Source organism: Amphibalanus amphitrite, unplaced genomic scaffold, assembly GCF_019059575.1.
Source record: "Amphibalanus amphitrite isolate SeventyFive unplaced genomic scaffold, NRLGWU_Aamphi_draft 000637F_arrow, whole genome shotgun sequence".
Classification (NCBI taxonomy): domain Eukaryota; kingdom Metazoa; phylum Arthropoda; class Thecostraca; order Balanomorpha; family Balanidae; genus Amphibalanus; species Amphibalanus amphitrite.
Window position 1 is genome coordinate 69006 of NW_024882131.1, and position 18149 is coordinate 87154.

General features: G+C 48.3%; 1 protein-coding gene across 1 annotated transcript; it reads left to right on the plus strand.

Annotated features, from left to right (window-relative positions):
- Window positions 1-323: 323 nt before the first annotated feature.
- On the plus strand, window positions 324-12230 carry LOC122363743. The gene is made up of 5 exons (XM_043333349.1): window positions 324-404; window positions 8080-8236; window positions 10216-10372; window positions 10581-10641; window positions 11056-12230. Exons 2-5 carry the CDS (start codon window positions 8194-8196, stop codon window positions 11299-11301), a joined length of 507 nt encoding a protein of 168 aa, XP_043189284.1. The 5' UTR covers window positions 324-404; window positions 8080-8193; the 3' UTR covers window positions 11302-12230.
- The last annotated feature ends 5919 nt before the right edge of the window (window positions 12231-18149 follow it).

Below are 18149 nucleotides of genomic sequence, written 5' to 3' on the forward strand. Positions count from 1 at the left end.
CCCGTACACCGTCGTCTGAGCCTCTCCTTCAGCATTGGATCGATAGTGGCGAGTGAGCACTCCTAACTCAACTACCGCCCCGCTGAGTGACTGCCGACCGGCGTATATACAGTCGTACGGGCCGACTATCCACTCCGGCCCGGCCGACCAGCAAAACCACTCAAAGCCCGCGGCGTCCCCGGCAGGAGCCCCCCCCCCCCCCCCCGGCGGCAGGTGAGAGGGCCGGGGTGCGCGCGTCGGAGCCGCCGCCGACGGCCGGGGGACGGCCGGTGACGGCCAGTGTCGGCGCGCAGCACAACAGGTGGTGGCTGGGCCGGACAGGGGTGCCATGGGCTGACTGAGACCGACCTCTGAACGGACAGCGCAGGGACGACCGGCGCCGGCACCGACGGCGGCCGAAACAGGTGCGGGAGCTGGGCCTGCAGAGCCGGCGAGCGGAGCTTATCGTGAGGTGGTGGAGATAATTGGTGCCTTTTAGGTGAAAGTTAGCTTTACGTGGTTTTATTTTATGGTGACTTCTGATATTCAGTGGGTTTGTTTTGAACGGGACCGTGTCATGTGCTGAATTTCAGCTAAGACTATAACGGTATTCGTTAAACAGTAAAGGAATGAAGCTGGCACCTCTCGGCGTACACCAGTCACCGATGTACGAGTCACCTCTGTACATACGAGTACCTATGTCTCGGGAATTTGTATGTAATGTTACGGTTGCCAGTGAAAAACGCACGCTACGATAAGGTGGGCACCGGTAGCCTATGTGCGCACAGCGCAGATACCTACAAAGTAGGCGGTGTCACGAGTCATTTGTTGACCAATCTCGTGCCAATTAGCGACGTCTGATGACGTCATTAACTGCGTGTCGTCTGCCCTAAGTGTCATCCGATAGGCCGGCTCATAACTGTCGGTATTCCCGGCACCGGACTAACTAGGTGGGCCCTGCGGTGGTGTGCATGTGTGTCTACGCATTTACGCGACGACGCATGGCCTCGCATTACGTAAGTCAACATACCGTACTTTTTTGCCACGGCGTATATCCTCTAAATAGGTAAAGGCACGCGGTCATACGAAATCTAGCCTGTAGGAGCAGATACAAGAGGTAGAAAGAAAGGGCAATTTAATAGCTGAAAACTGGAGCATTACAATCGTAGGGTAAGGTGCCTAATTAGCGACCCCCTTAATTTGAACCGTCATTGCTCACGCTCTGTGGGTGCCATTGTGTTACTGGCTTGATTTTCGGAGAGATCGTTCATTTTTCTATTAAAATATAGTCATTTTATGCCCCAATATTCACTAACTTATTTGTAGTGAGCATTTTGGCAAACCATTGCAAAAAAAAAACGCTAATAGGGAACTCTTCCTGATTAGCGACCGGGGAGGGTCGCTAATAAGTCTATGGGTTTCCCCATATTAAAAATGGCAAAAAATGCGACGCCTGAAAATATGAAATATGATCTCAAAAAGGTAACCTATGCGCAAAGCACTCAATCACTCGAACAGGAACGTTTATCCAACACATTTACGTAAGTAAAAACTGATCACGTGATGCACCGAAGGCGAAAAGAAGGCGGAAACCCAAATTTTGCGGGCTATCTTGTTTGATATTCGAGGTCCGCGCTGAATTCGGCACCCCTGCAGTCGGTGACGACATTTGGCATCCCCTGCCACACATTGCAAGCTTCAGCAACACCTCATTTTCATTTCCCTCTTTCCCCTTTCTTTCCCTTCTTGAGCTATTTGCGACCATGTCAGGCGCAAATAGGAAATATGAGTTGCGAAACATTTTTAACCGCCATGCTGTGCACAGTTGAGTGATTCACTATGGGAAAACGGCAATCAATTAAAAAAGGAATGTCGATTCAGAATAAAAAAGATGCATCATCCTAATGTGCATCGCTTTTCATTGGAGAGGGCCTAAACACACACGTTTTGGATAAGAAACTCGTCATTTTTACTTAAACTTACCTGAAACGTCTCACCAGAAACATCGACGACCGGAAAATAATTGAATTTGATAACCAAAGTATAGCTGACCTTTTGACCCGTTTTCTCCTGCCAGTTTTTCTGTAGGGAGGTAGGTCGCAAATCGGAAAGGGTTGCTAATTAGGCACCTTACCCTACCTATACCTTAGCTTACTGACTGCACTCGTTTGTAGATAAATAGGGCAAAGAAAACATCAAAACATGATCGTAGTTTAAACACGTCCGTGAAGTTAGCGTCGTATTCCGCGACGGATTCAGCGTCGAGTCCGAATTTCAACTAAACCCAACCTATCCGATGCAGTTTGGGACGCTGATTCCGAATATCGTATTCATTTCAAATTTCAAGGTCATCTTCAAGGTCAAATCACGGATTGAAATTGAGTCCCCGATTTTTCCTACACCGATCGTCCGATCCGATTTCTGAAGGTCGCATTCGAAAGCTAGGGTCAGAATCTCGAATTCCCTAATATATACCTTATTAAAAATATTTGACCTTAAAGGTCAAATCACGGATTGAAATTTTGAGTCCCCCTATTTTTTCTACACCGATCGTCCGATCCAATTTCTGATGAACGCATTCGATAGCTAGGGTCAGAATCTCGAGTTCCCTAATATATACCTTATTAAAAATATTTGACCTTAAAGGTCAAATCACGGATTAAAATTTTGAGTCCCCAATTTTTTCTACACCGATCGTCGGATCCGATTTCTGATGGTCGCATTCGATAGCTAGGGTCAGAATCTCGAGTTCCCTAATACATACCTTATTAAAAATATTTGACCTTAAAGGTCAAATCACGGATTGAAATTTTGAGTCCCCCTAATTTTTCTACACCGATCGTCCGATCCAATTTCTGATGGTCGCATTCGATAGCTAGGGTCAGAATCTCGAGTTCCCTAATATATATCTTATTAAAAATATTTGACCTTAAAGGTCAAATCACGAATTGAAATTTTGAGTCCCCCTATTTTTTCTACACCGATCGTTCGATCCAATTTCTGATGGTCGCATTCGATAGCTAGGGTCAGAATCTCGAGTTCCCTAATATATACCTTATTAAAAATATTTGACCTTAAAGGTCAAATCACGGATTGAAATTTTGAGTCCCCCTATTTTTTCTACACCGATCGTCCGATCCGATTTCTGATGGTCGCATTCGATAGCTAGGGTCAGAATCTCGAGTTCCCTAATATAAACCTTACTAAAAATATTTGACCTTAAAGGTCAAATCACGGATATTCGACCTTAAAGGTCACATCACGGATTGAAATTTTGAGTCCCCCGTTTTTTTTTCTACACCGATCGTCCGATCCGATTTCTGAAGGTCGCATTCGATAGCTAGGGTCAGAATCTCGAATTCCCTAATATATACCTTATTAAAAATATTTGACCTTAAAGGTCAAATCACGGATTGAAATTTTGAGTCCTCCTATTTTTTCTACACCGATCGTCCGATCCAATTTCTGATGGTCGCATTCGATAGCTAGGGTCAGAATCTCGAGTTCCCTAATATATACCTTATTAAAAATATTTGACCTCAAAGGTCAAATCACGGATTGAAATTTTGAGTCCCCCTATTTTTTTCTACACCGATCGTCCGATCCAATTTCTGATGGTCGCATTCGATAGCTAGGGTCAGAATCTCGAGTTCCCTAATATATACCTTATTAAAAAATTTTGACCTTAAAGGTCAAATCACGGATTGAAATTTTGAGTCCCCATTTTTTTTCTACACCGATCGTCCGATCCGATTTCTGATGGTCGCATTCGATAGCTAGGGTCAGAATCACGAGTTCCCTAATATATATCTTTTTAAAAATATTTGACCTTAAAGGTCAAATCACGGATATTCGACCTTAAAGGTCACATCACGGATTGAAATTTTGGTTCCCCCGATTTTTTCTACACCGATCGTCCGATCCAATTTCTGAAGGTCGCATTCGATAGCTAGGGTCAGAATCTCGAATTCCCTAATATATACCTTATTAAAAATATTTGACCTTAAAGGTCAAATCACGGATTGAAATTTTGAGTCCCCCGATTTTTTCTACACCGATCGTCCGATCCAATTTCTGATGGTCGCATTCGATAGCTAGGGTCAGAATCTCGAGTTCCCTAATATATACTTATTAAAAATATTTGACCTTAAAGGTCAAATCACGGATTGAAATTTTGAGTTCCCCTATTTTTTCTACACCGATCGTCCGATCCAATATCTGATGGTCGCATTCGATAGCTAGGGTCAGAATCTCGAGTTCCCTAATATATACCTTATTAAAAATATTTGACCTTAAAGGTAAATCACGGATTGAAATTTTGAGTCCTTTAACCTTTAAGGTCAAATATTTTTAATAAGGTATGTATTAGGGAACTCGAGATTCTGACCCTAGCTATCGAATGCGACCATCAAAAATTGGATCAGACGATCGGTGTAGAAAAAATAGGGGGACTCAAAATTTCAATCCGTGATTTGACCTTTAAGGACAAATATTTTTAATAATGTATATATAAGGGAACTCGAGATTCTGACCCTAGCTATCGAATGCGACCATCAGAAATTGGATCGGACGATCGGTGTAGAAAAAATAGGGGGACTCAAAATTTCAATCCGTGATTTGACCTTTAAGGTCAAATATTTTTAATAAAGTATATGTTAGGGAACTCGAGATTCTGACCCTAGCTATCGAATGCGACCATCAGAAATCGGATCGGACGATCGGTGTAGAAAAAATTCGGGGACTCAAAATTTCAATCCGTGATTTGACCTTTAAGGTCAAATATTTTTAATAAGGTATATATTAGGGAACTCGAGATTCTGACTCTAGCTATCGAATGCGACCATCAAAAACTGGATCGGACGATCGGTGTAAAAAAATAGGGGGACTCAAAATTTCAATCCGTGATTTGACCTTTAAGGTCAAATATTTTTGATAAGGTATATATTAGAGAACTCGAGATTCTGACCCTAGCTATCGAATGCGGCTATCCGAAATTGGATTAAACGATCGGTGTAGAAAAAAAGGGGACTCAAAATTTCAATCCGTAATTTGACCTTTAAGGTCAAATATTTTTAATAAGGTATGTATTAGGGAACTCGAGATGCTGACCCTAGCTATCGAATGCGACCATCAGAAATTGGATCGGACGATCGGTGTAGAAAAAATAAGGGGACTCAAAATTTCAATCCGTGCTTTGACCTTTAAGGTCAAATATTTTTAATAAGGTATATATTAGGGAACTCGAGATTCTGACCCTAGCTATCGAATGCGACCATCAGAAATTGGATCGGACGATCGGTGTAGAAAAAATAGGGGGACTCAAAATTTCAATCCGTGATTTGACCTTTAAGGTCAAATATTTTTTTATAAGGTATATATCAGGGAACTCGAGATTCTGACCCTAGCTATCGAATGCGACCATCAGAAATTGGATCGGACGATCGGTGTAGAAAAAATAGGGTGACTCAAAATTTCAATCCGTGATTTGACCTTTAAGGTCAAATATTTTTAATAAGGTATGTATTAGGGAACTCGAGATGCTGACCCTAGCTATCGAATGCGACCATCGGAAATTGGATCGGACGATCGGTGTAGAAAAAATAGGGGGACTCAAAATTTCAATCCGTGCTTTGACCTTTAAGGTCAAATATTTTTAATAAGGTATATATTAGGGAACTCGAGATTCTGACCCTAGCTATCGAATGCGACCATCAGAAATTGGATCGGACGATCGGTGTAGAAAAAATAGGGGGACTCAAAATTTCAATCCGTGATTTGACCTTTAAGGTCAAATATTTTTTCTAAGGTATATATCAGGGAACTCGAGATTCTGACCCTAGCTATCGAATGCGACCATCAGAAATTGGATCGGACGATCGGTGTAGAAAAAATAGGGGGACTCAAAATTTCAATCCGTGATTTGACCTTTAAGGTCAAATATTTTTAATAAGGTATGTATTAGGGAACTCGAGATGCTGACCCTAGCTATCGAATGCGACCATCAGAAATTGGATCGGACGATCGGTGTAGAAAAAATAGGGGGACTCAAAATTTCAATCCGTGATTTGACCTTTAAGGTCAAATATTTTTAATAAGGTATATATTAGGGAATTCGAGATTCTGACCCTAGCTATCGAATGCGAACTTCAGAAATCGGATCGGACGATCGGTGAAGAAATAATCGGGGGACTCAAAATTTCAATCCGTGATGTGACCTTTAAGGTCGAATATCCGTGATTTGACCTTTAAGGTCAAATATTTTAAATAAGGTATATATTAGGGAACTCGAGATTCTGACCCTAGCTATCGAATGCGACCATCAGAAATCGGATCGGACGATCGGTGTAGAAAAAATTGGGGGACTCAAAATTTTAATCCGTGATTTGACCTTTAAGGTCAAATATTTTTAATAAGGTATGTATTAGGGAACTCGAGATGCTGACCCTAGCTATCGAATGCGACCATCGGAAATTGGATCGGACGATCGGTGTAGAAAAAATAGGGGGACTCAAAATTTCAATCCGTGCTTTGACCTTTAAGGTCAAATATTTTTAATAAGGTATATATTAGGGAACTCGAGATTCTGACCCTAGCTATCGAATGCGACCATCAGAAATTGGATCGGACGATCGGTGTAGAAAAAATAGGGGGACTCAAAATTTCAATCCGTGATTTGACCTTTAAGGTCAAATATTTTTTATAAGGTATATATCAGGGAACTCGAGATTCTGACCCTAGCTATCGAATGCGACCATCAGAAATTGGATCGGACGATCGGTGTAGAAAAAATAGGGGGACTCAAAATTTCAATCCGTGATTTGACCTTTAAGGTCAAATATTTTTAATAAGGTATGTATTAGGGAACTCGAGATGCTGACCCTAGCTATCGAATGCGACCATCAGAAATTGGATCGGACGATCGGTGTAGAAAAAATAGGGGGACTCAAAATTTCAATCCGTGATTTGACCTTTAAGGTCAAATATTTTTAATAAGGTATATATTAGGGAATTCGAGATTCTGACCCTAGCTATCGAATGCGACCTTCAGAAATCGGATCGGACGATCGGTGAAGAAATAATCGGGGGACTCAAAATTTCAATCCGTGATGTGACCTTTAAGGTCGAATATCCGTGATTTGACCTTTAAGGTCAAATATTTTAAATAAGGTATATATTAGGGAACTCGAGATTCTGACCCTAGCTATCGAATGCGACCATCAGAAATCGGATCGGACGATCGGTGTAGAAAAAATTGGGGGACTCAAAATTTTAATCAGTGATTTGACCTTTAAGGTCAAATATTTTTAATAAGGTATATATTAGGGAACTCGAGATTCTGACCCTAGCTATCGAATGCGACCATCAGAAATTGGATCGGACGATCAGTGTAGAAAAAATAGGGGACTCAAAATTTCAATCCGTGATTTGACCTTTAAGGTCAAATATTTTTAATAAGGTATATATTAGGGAATTCGAGATTCTGGCCCTAGCTTTCGAATGCGACCTTCAGAAATCGGATTGGACGATCGGTGTAGGAAAAATCGGGGACTCAATTTCAATCCGTGATTTGACCTTGAAGATGACCTTGAAATTTGAAATGAATACGATATTCGGAATCAGCGTCCCAAACTGCAACGGATAGGTTGGGTTTAGTTGAAATTCGGACTCGACGCTGAATCCGTCGCGGAATACGACGCTAACTTCACGCACGTAGTTTAAACGGTATTTTATGTTGCTTGGCGTAAAGTGATAAAACGTTTAAAACAAGTAGGTATTTGTTTAATATGTGAATTGTGATGCTCATAAAATCGGCTATTAGCATACACCTACCCAGCAGCACACCTCATCTAGCTTTACTAAAAACAAACAGAATAACAGCGTTAGTTACATCATCGATGGTTATAGCCACTTAAAGCGAACAGCGTGGCGTTTAAAGTGTTCTCGAGCTTATCGCCTCATCAAAGTCTCCGCCCCGTGTCTGTGTCTACGACCCTGTCACTGTAAGGGCCTGCCCGTCCCTAACTAGTGCCAGTGTCTGCGACCCTGTAACTGTGAGGGGCTGGTCGTCTCGGGCTAGTGTCTGACTCGCCGCTGTTACAGGCCAGACACCCAGCCGCCGTTACAGGAGGTCAGTCAGCAGACAGTAGTGGTCAGCGCGGTGTGAGCGGACGGCGCCGACCGGCCGGCCGGCCCCGTCCCCGCCCGGGGGCGTCCATGAGCCTCCCTCTGCCGGCGTGCGACACCTGGACAATGCCAGGTACGGCCCAGCGCCGCCCGGGGTGTAACGAACACTGCTGTCTAACGTGCCGTTCGCATAGAATGGATAAATATTCCCGAGAAGGTGGGTATTGTTTATGGTAGGTCGTTCTCGCACCTTTGCGGCGGGAAGCCAGAGGATGCCGAGTGCTGGCCCGCATAAATTGACGTGGGTGAAATCACTCGTTATACATTGGCTTCTTGTTGAGGGAGTGTTATGCATGCGTCTGCTTACTGCTATACATTTTACGCTCGGCGTTACCCGGCCGTTACGCGGCTATCCGCCGCAGACTTGCCTGCGTACGTAGGCTGTACCGCACGCCGCCATGCTCTGCGGCGCAGTCTACCCTCTCAGTGGCGCTGAAACGAATCAGCTGCAGTGCTGTTTGATTTACTTCTTTACGGTTAGTTCACTTTCAGTGACAGTGGCAGATGCGTGCAATTGACATTTCTTCTAGGGCTAACTCGAAAAGGTTAATATCTGATTATTAACAATGCACCCTGCTAATTTAAATTGTCACTTATCCCACAAACGCCACGATATTGATGATCTGAGACTACAGAAACCTTAAACCCATAGGCGGCGGAACGGGGAGGGCACCGCGGCACCATGCCCCCCTTTGATTTTGGCGTTTTAACATTAGGCCTATGGGCGTTGCATGGAAAGAATGGGGCCAAAAGTCGGCAGTACCCGCCTTAATTGAGGGTCCGGTGTTCCGCCGCTACTAGTCAAACCGCTCAAAAATAGTCCTCCATCTAAGAACTTAATACTTCAGACAGCGGATCCGGATCGGGACATCGGATATTGCAGCGGATCCTGTAGATTAGGTCAGAGTACCATGTCAGCGGTCAGCCTGTCACAATACAGTGAGTCTGTCTGAATGCACAGCATTCCGAGTAAGCGCGCCACCCTCGCGTCAGCACGTCTCCAAAAATCCACAAAATATGCCCGTCTCGTGACAGTCGTCTGCGGCCTGAATATTCCGAAGGTACTCAGGTTAAGTAACAGTCCATTAATCCGATTATAAAGATCACCGTGCCTATCTGATCATCCACTGCACAAATAGTACGGGAAGGTCCCAAATTTCCCCAGGGTCGAATAACACCGATCAAGTGAACTGCACGGCTATCTTCATATTGCTCAGGTTCTTTCGTTGCGTTTTACCGCACTGCAGTTGCTACGCATCTTTTAACTGCTCACCTTAATGGGATATGTTTTACTTTATTTCCATCTCCGCTTCAATCGGTGCATGATTCCTTATCTCTCAAGTTTAGGTAATTACCTAAGTGATGTAGGAGACAGGAGTGATGGTAATACCCTGTATAAACTCTGTAACTGTTTTGTTTGATTATCCCGTGTGGCCTTTGTGACTTTCCCCCATGAGCCGCCCGTGAGTTCACCATGTGTTCCCTCTGATGTGACCTTTGTGACCGCTGTGATTTCCGCTGTTCTGTGACCGTGAGTTAGCGGTGTGGACTCGCTCGGTCGCCCTGTTGACCGCGACGTATCACGGCACACCCCATCGATCGCCTTTCCGATGACCCGTGTCATGCGACATGATCTGCCGCCGGCCATCTGTCCCGGCCCGCCCGACTGGCCCGGGCCGGACCGAACAGAGTGGTGCCAAGGGTGGGACTGGCCCGGACCGGACTGAGTGATGGCTGGGGTGGGACTGGCCCGGACCGAGGGATGGCTGGGCCGGGACTCATCGGAGAGTGGATACTGAACGACGGCAGATGATACCAGCTGGATATTAGATAGAGAATCATGTAGTTTCTGTCGCTTCGCTAATCGATTGATGACATTCCGAAATTGGTTTGAGCATAGAAATTCCGATTAGTTTTCACCTTACATATGTGGTTATTTATTTATGCAGATATTCTAAAAATTCAACACACGCGAAAAAGAAATATGTCCGTCACCTCAATACGACCACGGTGGCTGAGGTCGCTGAGCTGACCCGTGTCCCCGCCTTGCAGTGAACCTGACGGACGGGCCGGCGGGCGGTGACCGGTCGGCGGAGCGGTCAGAGGTCGTCCCACCGATCGCCGCCGGCCCCGTCCGGCCCGAGGAGATGGTCCTGGTGGCGTCCGCACTGGTCATCTGGGTGGCCGCCATCCTGCTCTGCGTGCACAGGTGGGGAGGGAATGGAGAGACGCTTTGTGCGCACAGGTCAGTCAGTGCAAAATGGAGTCTGAGATCGCAATAGAAGGAGACCATATGCGGACAGTGAATAAACGTCGAACTATATTGCATTCGCACAGGATATTCAGCAGTCCATTATGCACGTGTACTTAATGCTGTCCTGCCCGTTTCAAATCGGTGACAGATATTCATTTTACAGGTGGGGAAAGATAAGAATGCTGGAGCCATATCTTCCCGATTATAACGACCCAACGTCACAGGTTAGTGGATAGCCACATTACAGGCTGAATAGACGTGTTTACGATAGGATAATCTTTAATTCGAGTTAAACGGTTACTTTGGGCTTAAGTAGCCGATCCAACGAAGAAGCGTAGCTTGATTCGCAGCTGGAAGTAGGTAATTACGACTTGGTGAAAAGCAACTTATGAAGACGTGCGACCGAAATGCTCCCCCTGCTCTGTGCCGTGTACCATTTGTTAGGTACCGATCCGGTCGTGACTGGTCGTTGAGCCCCTCTCCGTCTCAGTCTGACCCGTCCCCCGTCTCTCCGTGTGTCCGAGCAAAAGGGCGGTCTGCTCAGTGCGCAGTGGTCAGTGCTCATAGTGCCCGTCCCCATCTGACAGGGTACGTCTGACCCGTCCCTGTCTCTCCGTGTGTCCCCGTCTCTCTGGCAGAAGGGCGGTCTGCTGATGGACGCCAGTCCGGCGCTGGCCTTCAGTCGGCTGCACTCGCCGCTGATCCCCATGGTGCACTGTCCGCACGGCCGCGGCAGCATGGCCTGCCAGCACTCGCAGTCCACGTCGCGGCTGCTCTCGCACGCGCGCGACGCCTGCGCGCTGGCGGCCGCGCGCAAAACCCGCTCGGCCGACAGTCTGGTGACGCACACCATACACGTGCACCCGCCCAACTCGCTGCTCTAGGGCTGAAAGGGGAGCTCCTGTGGGGCGGCAGGGGAGCTCTAGTAGGGCTGAAAGGGGGCTCCTGTGGGGCGGCAGGGGAGCTCTAGTGGGGCTGAAAGGGGAGCTCCTGTGGGGCGGCAGGGGAGCTCTAGTGGGGCTGAAGGGGATTTCCAGTGGGGCGGCACGGGAACCGCGGCTAGTCGCTCCGGTAGGACGGCAAGGGGGCTCCATGGGAGCGACTGCATATAGTGTATCGTGTGCTTTATAGCGAAGACGGCGGATCGCCGGCCGTACTCGTATTTAGTCCGTCAACTCGGCGAACCATGGTGGTGCGGCGAGACGGGTGTAAAACCGTCACCAAAGGCCGGATCGTGTATACTTTTGTAAAATAATGACCACGCAGTGCAGTGACTATACGATAGCTGCAGCTTCGTCCTTGGTCGAGAGCCACTGGCCTTGTGTGGGTTGCAGAGAGGTGTCTCTCGTATGTACGTGGTATGTCTTCTGGAGGAGCCTGCCAGGGCCAGCTCAGTGCACGCCGCTGTCTAACGAGAGCGGCGTAACGTATATGTGTATGGTCGATGTGGGACATGTGCGCATTGAGATAGCTTCGATGCAGAAGCTCACGCAGAAAAGGACGACGGATATGACATATTTTGTGAGTAGCATGTATTGTAGGTATATTGTATAGTTTGGTACCTATATTGGCTATCCATTAGAATGCTAATTAAAAATATGGAAGCTTACTAGTCTACCCGAATACCTATAGTTATATTAACATGAGATATAAGTTGCACGAAAATTAGGTCGAACTTACTTGTAATAGGCAAATGCATAATGATAATTAAACGTAACGCTTTCAGCTCTGGTAATTGATTGATCTGCACAATTTATACGGCTCGCTTATCTTATCAGATACGAATAACATTACCTGTCTTGGTGGTTTTCAGGGAAAACATACTTATGAGTACGATTTATTCTGAAAAATTATGCGTATTGGTTACAACAAACATCTCCTCTTAACACTTGATAAATCAAAAGAAAGTAATTGTTCATTAGTACTTAGTTGGTAACCAGCCGAGAGCCGTACCAGACGCTTTTTTCTTCTTTGGCTGCAACCTTTGAACTAGTCTAGTGCTTTGAACGTCCTAAGCACGATGGCGGCTCGGCTCTCAAAACAAACCGGCTCGTTGTTTTGAAACCGTCAAATCTCATCTGTCCCCGAGCACTCAGTTGGTGAGCGTTATTGCTCTCCAGGGTGGTGTGTCGGCGTCATGGCTCGCTGGGGACCTCCCCTCCCCTGCTGTCCGATGGGACCTCCCTCCCCTCCCGGCTGCTGTCGGGCAGTGACCTTCATCGGCCTCCCGAGCTGTTAGCTGCAGGGCCTTTTGTTTGTTTGGTTGGGTTAGGCCCTTTCGGTCCATTTAAACCATTTCAGAGCCGGAAGGATGATAGGAATTAGGGGAGACATTGGTCTGGGCAGGCACCCTAGTGAGTCACCGGGGCTGAGCCTGGTCCCGAAGGACAGGCCGACCAGCGACCAGCCCCAAAGTACTCACTGCACCCGGCTAAGGGGTGCGCTCCGTCGCGAGCAGCGGTGCCGCTCCAAGGGAGCAGCCCGCATGAGAATTGCCTGTCCAGCCCGGAGGGGGTTGCGGCGTGGAGGAGAAGGATTTCAGTATCCTGAGGATAGAAGCACGGAACGGGTGCAGGGCCTCCCCCTCCGCGAACTAGGTAGGATCGGAGGCGGGCTCCGATACTAGGGTGAGCGAGGGAGAGAGGGGACGGAGGAAGAGCGAGGGAGGGAGAGCGATGGAAAGAGAATAGGAGAGAAAGAGAGCAACATGTTTTCTTCATAATCCTAATGTGCACCTGCACAGTAAATGCTATCTAATTGTGTTCAATTGAAGTCCATTTGCACTAAAAGGGCTGTACCGTATATAATTAGGTACCTATATTCACCGGTGCATGTATGTACCGGTGAATATATGTAGGCAGCAGCCAGCATGTATGTGTGATGTGCGCCCCACCATCCCGTCGGTCGATGGCGGAGACTGTATTTTTAGCGGCTGCCTCTGATGTTGTGTCGCAGCAGTTGTTAGATCTGCAGCCGCCGCCGTCTGCCGTGGCCGGTGCATTATAACTCACACGAAAGACGGCGAGGGACACTGGGCAGTGAGCTTGGACAGCCGGACTGTGCAACTCTTGCCGACGGATGACAAACATACGACAGTTTTTTTTTTCTAAATATCCCATTTATGACTTCTTGGCGCAACAACAGCTGTGGTCGCATCGCATGTGTAGGGGGGGGGGGGGGGTCGGATGGACCCCCCCATGGTTTTTCGCGAATAACTCACGTAAAAAGCGGCAGATCGCGACGAAACTTTCAGTACCCTCACATTGATCAATTTTACACCTACCCTGAAAATTTCATGACCCTGACCCAAATGACCTTTGACCTGTGACCTCTTTTCCGAGACCATGTTTGGCCGGAATCGCGATTCTGCGTATGTCGGCTCGCATTAGCCGCGCGTTTGCAAGCTTTTCGTGGTTTCAAACGTTCAAACATGTGATTTGATGTTGCTTCCATGCATTAGGGTGGGTGTCAAGGTCACCTAAAGGTCAGGTCAGGTCATTGACCTTTGGTGACCTCGGGTGACCTCGGCTCACTTTTTCGAGCTGTACATGTTTCTAGGCTAGTTTTTGGAGCTGAATTCGAATTTAGCAACCATTTGAACATTTACGAAGTAGTTTTGGTGCCTTCGTAACATGTTACGAAGCTGTCAGAGGCGGTTGACACGTACTACGAATACCCGTCACGACGCCTACTGGTTGACCTGACCTGACCTGACCCGACCTGGTCTAAATGCTTAAAGACATCATCTGTGATCAAAACTAACACGATATTCGTGATCAGCACCCCGAAAACCCCTTAGCAGCCACACTTTACGACTTTCTAACAGGTCCCGATTTTCCCGACTTTGGGTCATTGACCTGACCTGGAAGGTCAACCAATGACCTAGGACCTTAAAATTGGGTATCATCGGCTTCCTCTCGTGACGGGCAACACGCTCGTTTTTTCCGCGAAGCTCTAGCTCGATCAGGGGCCAAACGGCAAGGGGGGGTCCAACCGACCCCCTCCCCCCCCCTACACATTAGAAGCTGGCAAACGCCGCACACATGCGAGTCTCAGCGGATATAACGCCCTGCATTATTAGCGCTACATGTTTCATGTAGCCAAGGCCCAAGCTAAATTTAGGTTTCGCCGAACATAAATCTAAATGAGCTCAATCGCAATCCACATCAAGATAGATGATAAAACGAAGCTATTTTCTGACATCTCGGTATAGTCTGAGCAGCCGGAGCGCGCGCAGTCCGGACCCGCCGTGTCCGTGTCCGGCGGCGCGGCGCCGACCCCGCGCCGGCAGCGCTGCACCCACCCACACCCATCCGCCGCCGACTCCGCCGGAGCTCCGGTGATTGCGTTATTACGGCGCGGACCCTTTCACACGGCAGCCGCCCGGCCCCCGCTCCTCCCACCGCGCCGGAGGGGGGAGCGGGAGGGGACGGGACGGTTGGGAGTGGGACAGCTGAGAGTGGGATGGGACGGGACGGGACGGCTAGGGGTGGGACAGCTGGGAGTGGGACAGCTGAGAGTGGGACGGGACGGGACGGTTGGGAGTGGGACAGCTGGGAGCGGGACGGGACGGGATTGCTGGGAGTGGGACAGCTGAGAGTGGGACGGGATTGTTGGGAGCGGGACAGCTGAGAGTGAGACGGGACGGGATTGCTGGGAGTGGGACAGCTGAGAGTGGGACGGGATTTCTGGGAGTGGGACAGCTGAGAGTGGGACGGGATTGCTGGGAGTGGACAGCTGAGAGTGGGACGGGACGGGACGGTTGGAAGTGGGACAGCTGAGAGTGGGACAGCTGGGAGTGGGACGGGACGGGACGGCTAGGGGTGGGACAGCTGAGAGTGGGACGGGACGGCTATAGGGGTGGGACAGCTGAGAGCGGGACGGGACGGGACGGTCTGGGAGTGGGACAGCTGAGAGTGCGGACAGGTGAGAGTGGGACGGGATTGCTGAGAGTGCGGACAGCTGAGAGTGGGACAGCTGGGAGTGGGAGGGACGGGACGGCTAGGGGTGGGACAGCTGGGAGTGGGACAGCTGGGAGTGGGTCGGGACGGGACGGCTAGGGGTGGTGGGACAGCTGAGAGTGGGACGGGACGGGACGGTTGCAGGAGTGGGACAGCTGAGAGTGCGGAAGGGCCGAGAGGACGGGATGGGAGAGAGACGGGTGTCTTTAGAGTGGGGAGGGACGGCTCAGGCTGGGACAGTTCACCTATAGACGACTGCGTGTCCGGCCGGTCTCGTTCAGACGCGACCCTTTCCGACACTGCTGGCATAATTCGTCCCACTGACCGACCCCGCGCGGCTCCCCTGACCGGACACGGGCTCTCTGTCCCGAGTCCCGTCTGTGTGCCGGCAAACGGCGACCACTGTCCATCGGTCAGACGGACTGACGATCGGTCAGACGGACTGACGATCGGTCAGACGGACTGACCACCGGCGGACAGCAGCCGGACGCACGCACCGACCGGTACGTGACGGATCACAGGTGGGGGCGGACGGTACGGAGAACAGCTCGGGGAGAACGGAGGGAGAGGAGGTGAGGGAGGGAGAGAGAAGGGAAGGTAGATCATGTCAAACTTCTGGGATTGGACATGGTTCTGTATAGATGCCTACCGTCTCTAGCATTTATAATAATGTAAGTAGGTTAGTACTTAGTACGCATGTAAAAAAAATTTGTATTAGAAACTTTGAACGTCCGGTCTCGGTCAATTTGATTTAAATGTTTTGCAATGACTGACGTGCAGAAGCCTTGTCAGTTGTCAGTGCAATGTTGCCGACGTCAGCAAAGTCGACATAGGTACACCACGGAGAGCAGCTGCGGGTTTTCTGGCGCGGCCGGCACTCAGCGCCCGTCTCCGGTCAGCCGGCCGGCAGACTCAGAGTGAGCGCCGCACACGAGACGGCCGCCCCTTGTCCTCGGCTGCCCGGCCGCTTTGAGTTAGCGCCACCAGGCATGAACAGAGAGAAGGTCGCAGGGTCAACGGAAGGTCACCACGTCGGAGCTGATCACCGGCGGCGCAGACGACTTCCGAAACATGCTGACGTGGCTGGCAAAGCGGAATGACGATGATGAGGTTGGTCTCCTGGGAGAAATAAGTTCTGAGTTCTGAATTCTTTTCAGAGATGCTCTTTTGAAAGTAAGTGACCAGGTGATTAGGCTGGACCTTTTAAGCCCTTTATCGGTCCTTGGACATTTCTCCGTTAACCGTCCTCAGACGACGGAAGAGATAGGTACGGTGTTTTTATCGCTCTCTGAGGCTTCTACGCTGATTTTGTGATAGAAATGAACATTTTGACCTTCAGCCAATTTCGCTAACTGAAAATTGACCGGCTGCGGCAATTTGCCCAGTTTTTCTTCTCCTTCCTTTCATCGCCATTCACTTATTTCGCCACGTAATTTAGCGCGTCAATCCTCAATATCATATCAATATTCATCAACGTGTTATTCCTACGATGAAGGAAAGTGTGTAGGTAAAATGAAGGAATATGGCAGCGCTAAGTAAGTCAAATAATACGCTGCCTAGTCAAATAATGGCGCATTGTTGCAAAGAGGCGGGGTTTTGTTTTTTGCATGGTGTGGTCTTTATTTATGTAATTTTTGTCAATTCTGTTGATTGAATTTTGATACTGAAGGTGGGAAATCGTTTGTGCAATAATGCTCATGATGATTTAAGCGTTGATGTAATTTTTGGAATTTTATCGCTTCGGAAATAAGGATGTAGCTTCGCTACTCAACAGTTGTAGTGTAGATCAAGATATAATTCAAATTCGAATTGCTTTTCAGCCAGTAAATAGGGTAGGGATGAGTGGCAATTCCTATTCAAATTCAAGCAACAATTCTTATTGAATTCAGACGATGAAAAGGGTGGAAAAGGGCGGTCTTGGACACTGCGGGGGCCTACCCTAAAAAGGTTTCTCCGAATTAATAAAAAACTCGGATTTCGATTCCTAGCGCACTGCTGTGCAGTGTGATTAACCAATATTTCCTCAGAAAAGTTGTGAAGTTTTCTTTTATTCTCGAAAAGCGATTTCGGGCGCCACCCCGGTCCCCGGTTGTGGGGGAAGACATTTGCCCCAAATGCCTTCCCCTGGATCCGCCAGTGGGTTGCCCCGAGCTTGACTAAAAACGTCTTCAAACCCCCCAGAAACCGATGGTAAGGTGAATTTAAATCTAATAACTCATCTCTGTCTGCCCGCCTAAATATACTACACAATGGTACGGCACCCGGCCCTGTCGGAGCTTTGAGCCGATCGTGACATTTTCGGCTTTCCCCATCCCAAGCTCGATTAGAAACGTTCTCCTTCCCCACCCGATTGCTGTCAATTCAAATTTAATACCTCATCTCTGTCTGCCCGCCCATAACCCATTCATTGCACACCGTTCAGTGCCCGGCCCCGCCAGAAGTATCCTAGCGCGCTGAGCAGTTGCCTCCAGCCGCGTCATTGCGAGGCCCCGCGCGGCCCATAACTTAATACATTGCGCGAATAGCCGTGTCGCCCCCCTCAAAGGGCTATCAAATGAGCTTTTCTCCAGTGCTGTATCATCATACATTCCTGAGCTATGTGTTGGTTTGTAGAAAATTATAAAAGTTTGACGTGGAAAGTAGCTTTACTTATTTTTGACGCTCTTCCAAATTGCAGGAGCTGAGTTAGAGGGAGGTGGTAAAACATTCCCAGAGAGCCAGAGCTGGTGTGGAAATCCAGCCAGGACCCCTCTGCAGGCTGCAGGGTGCAG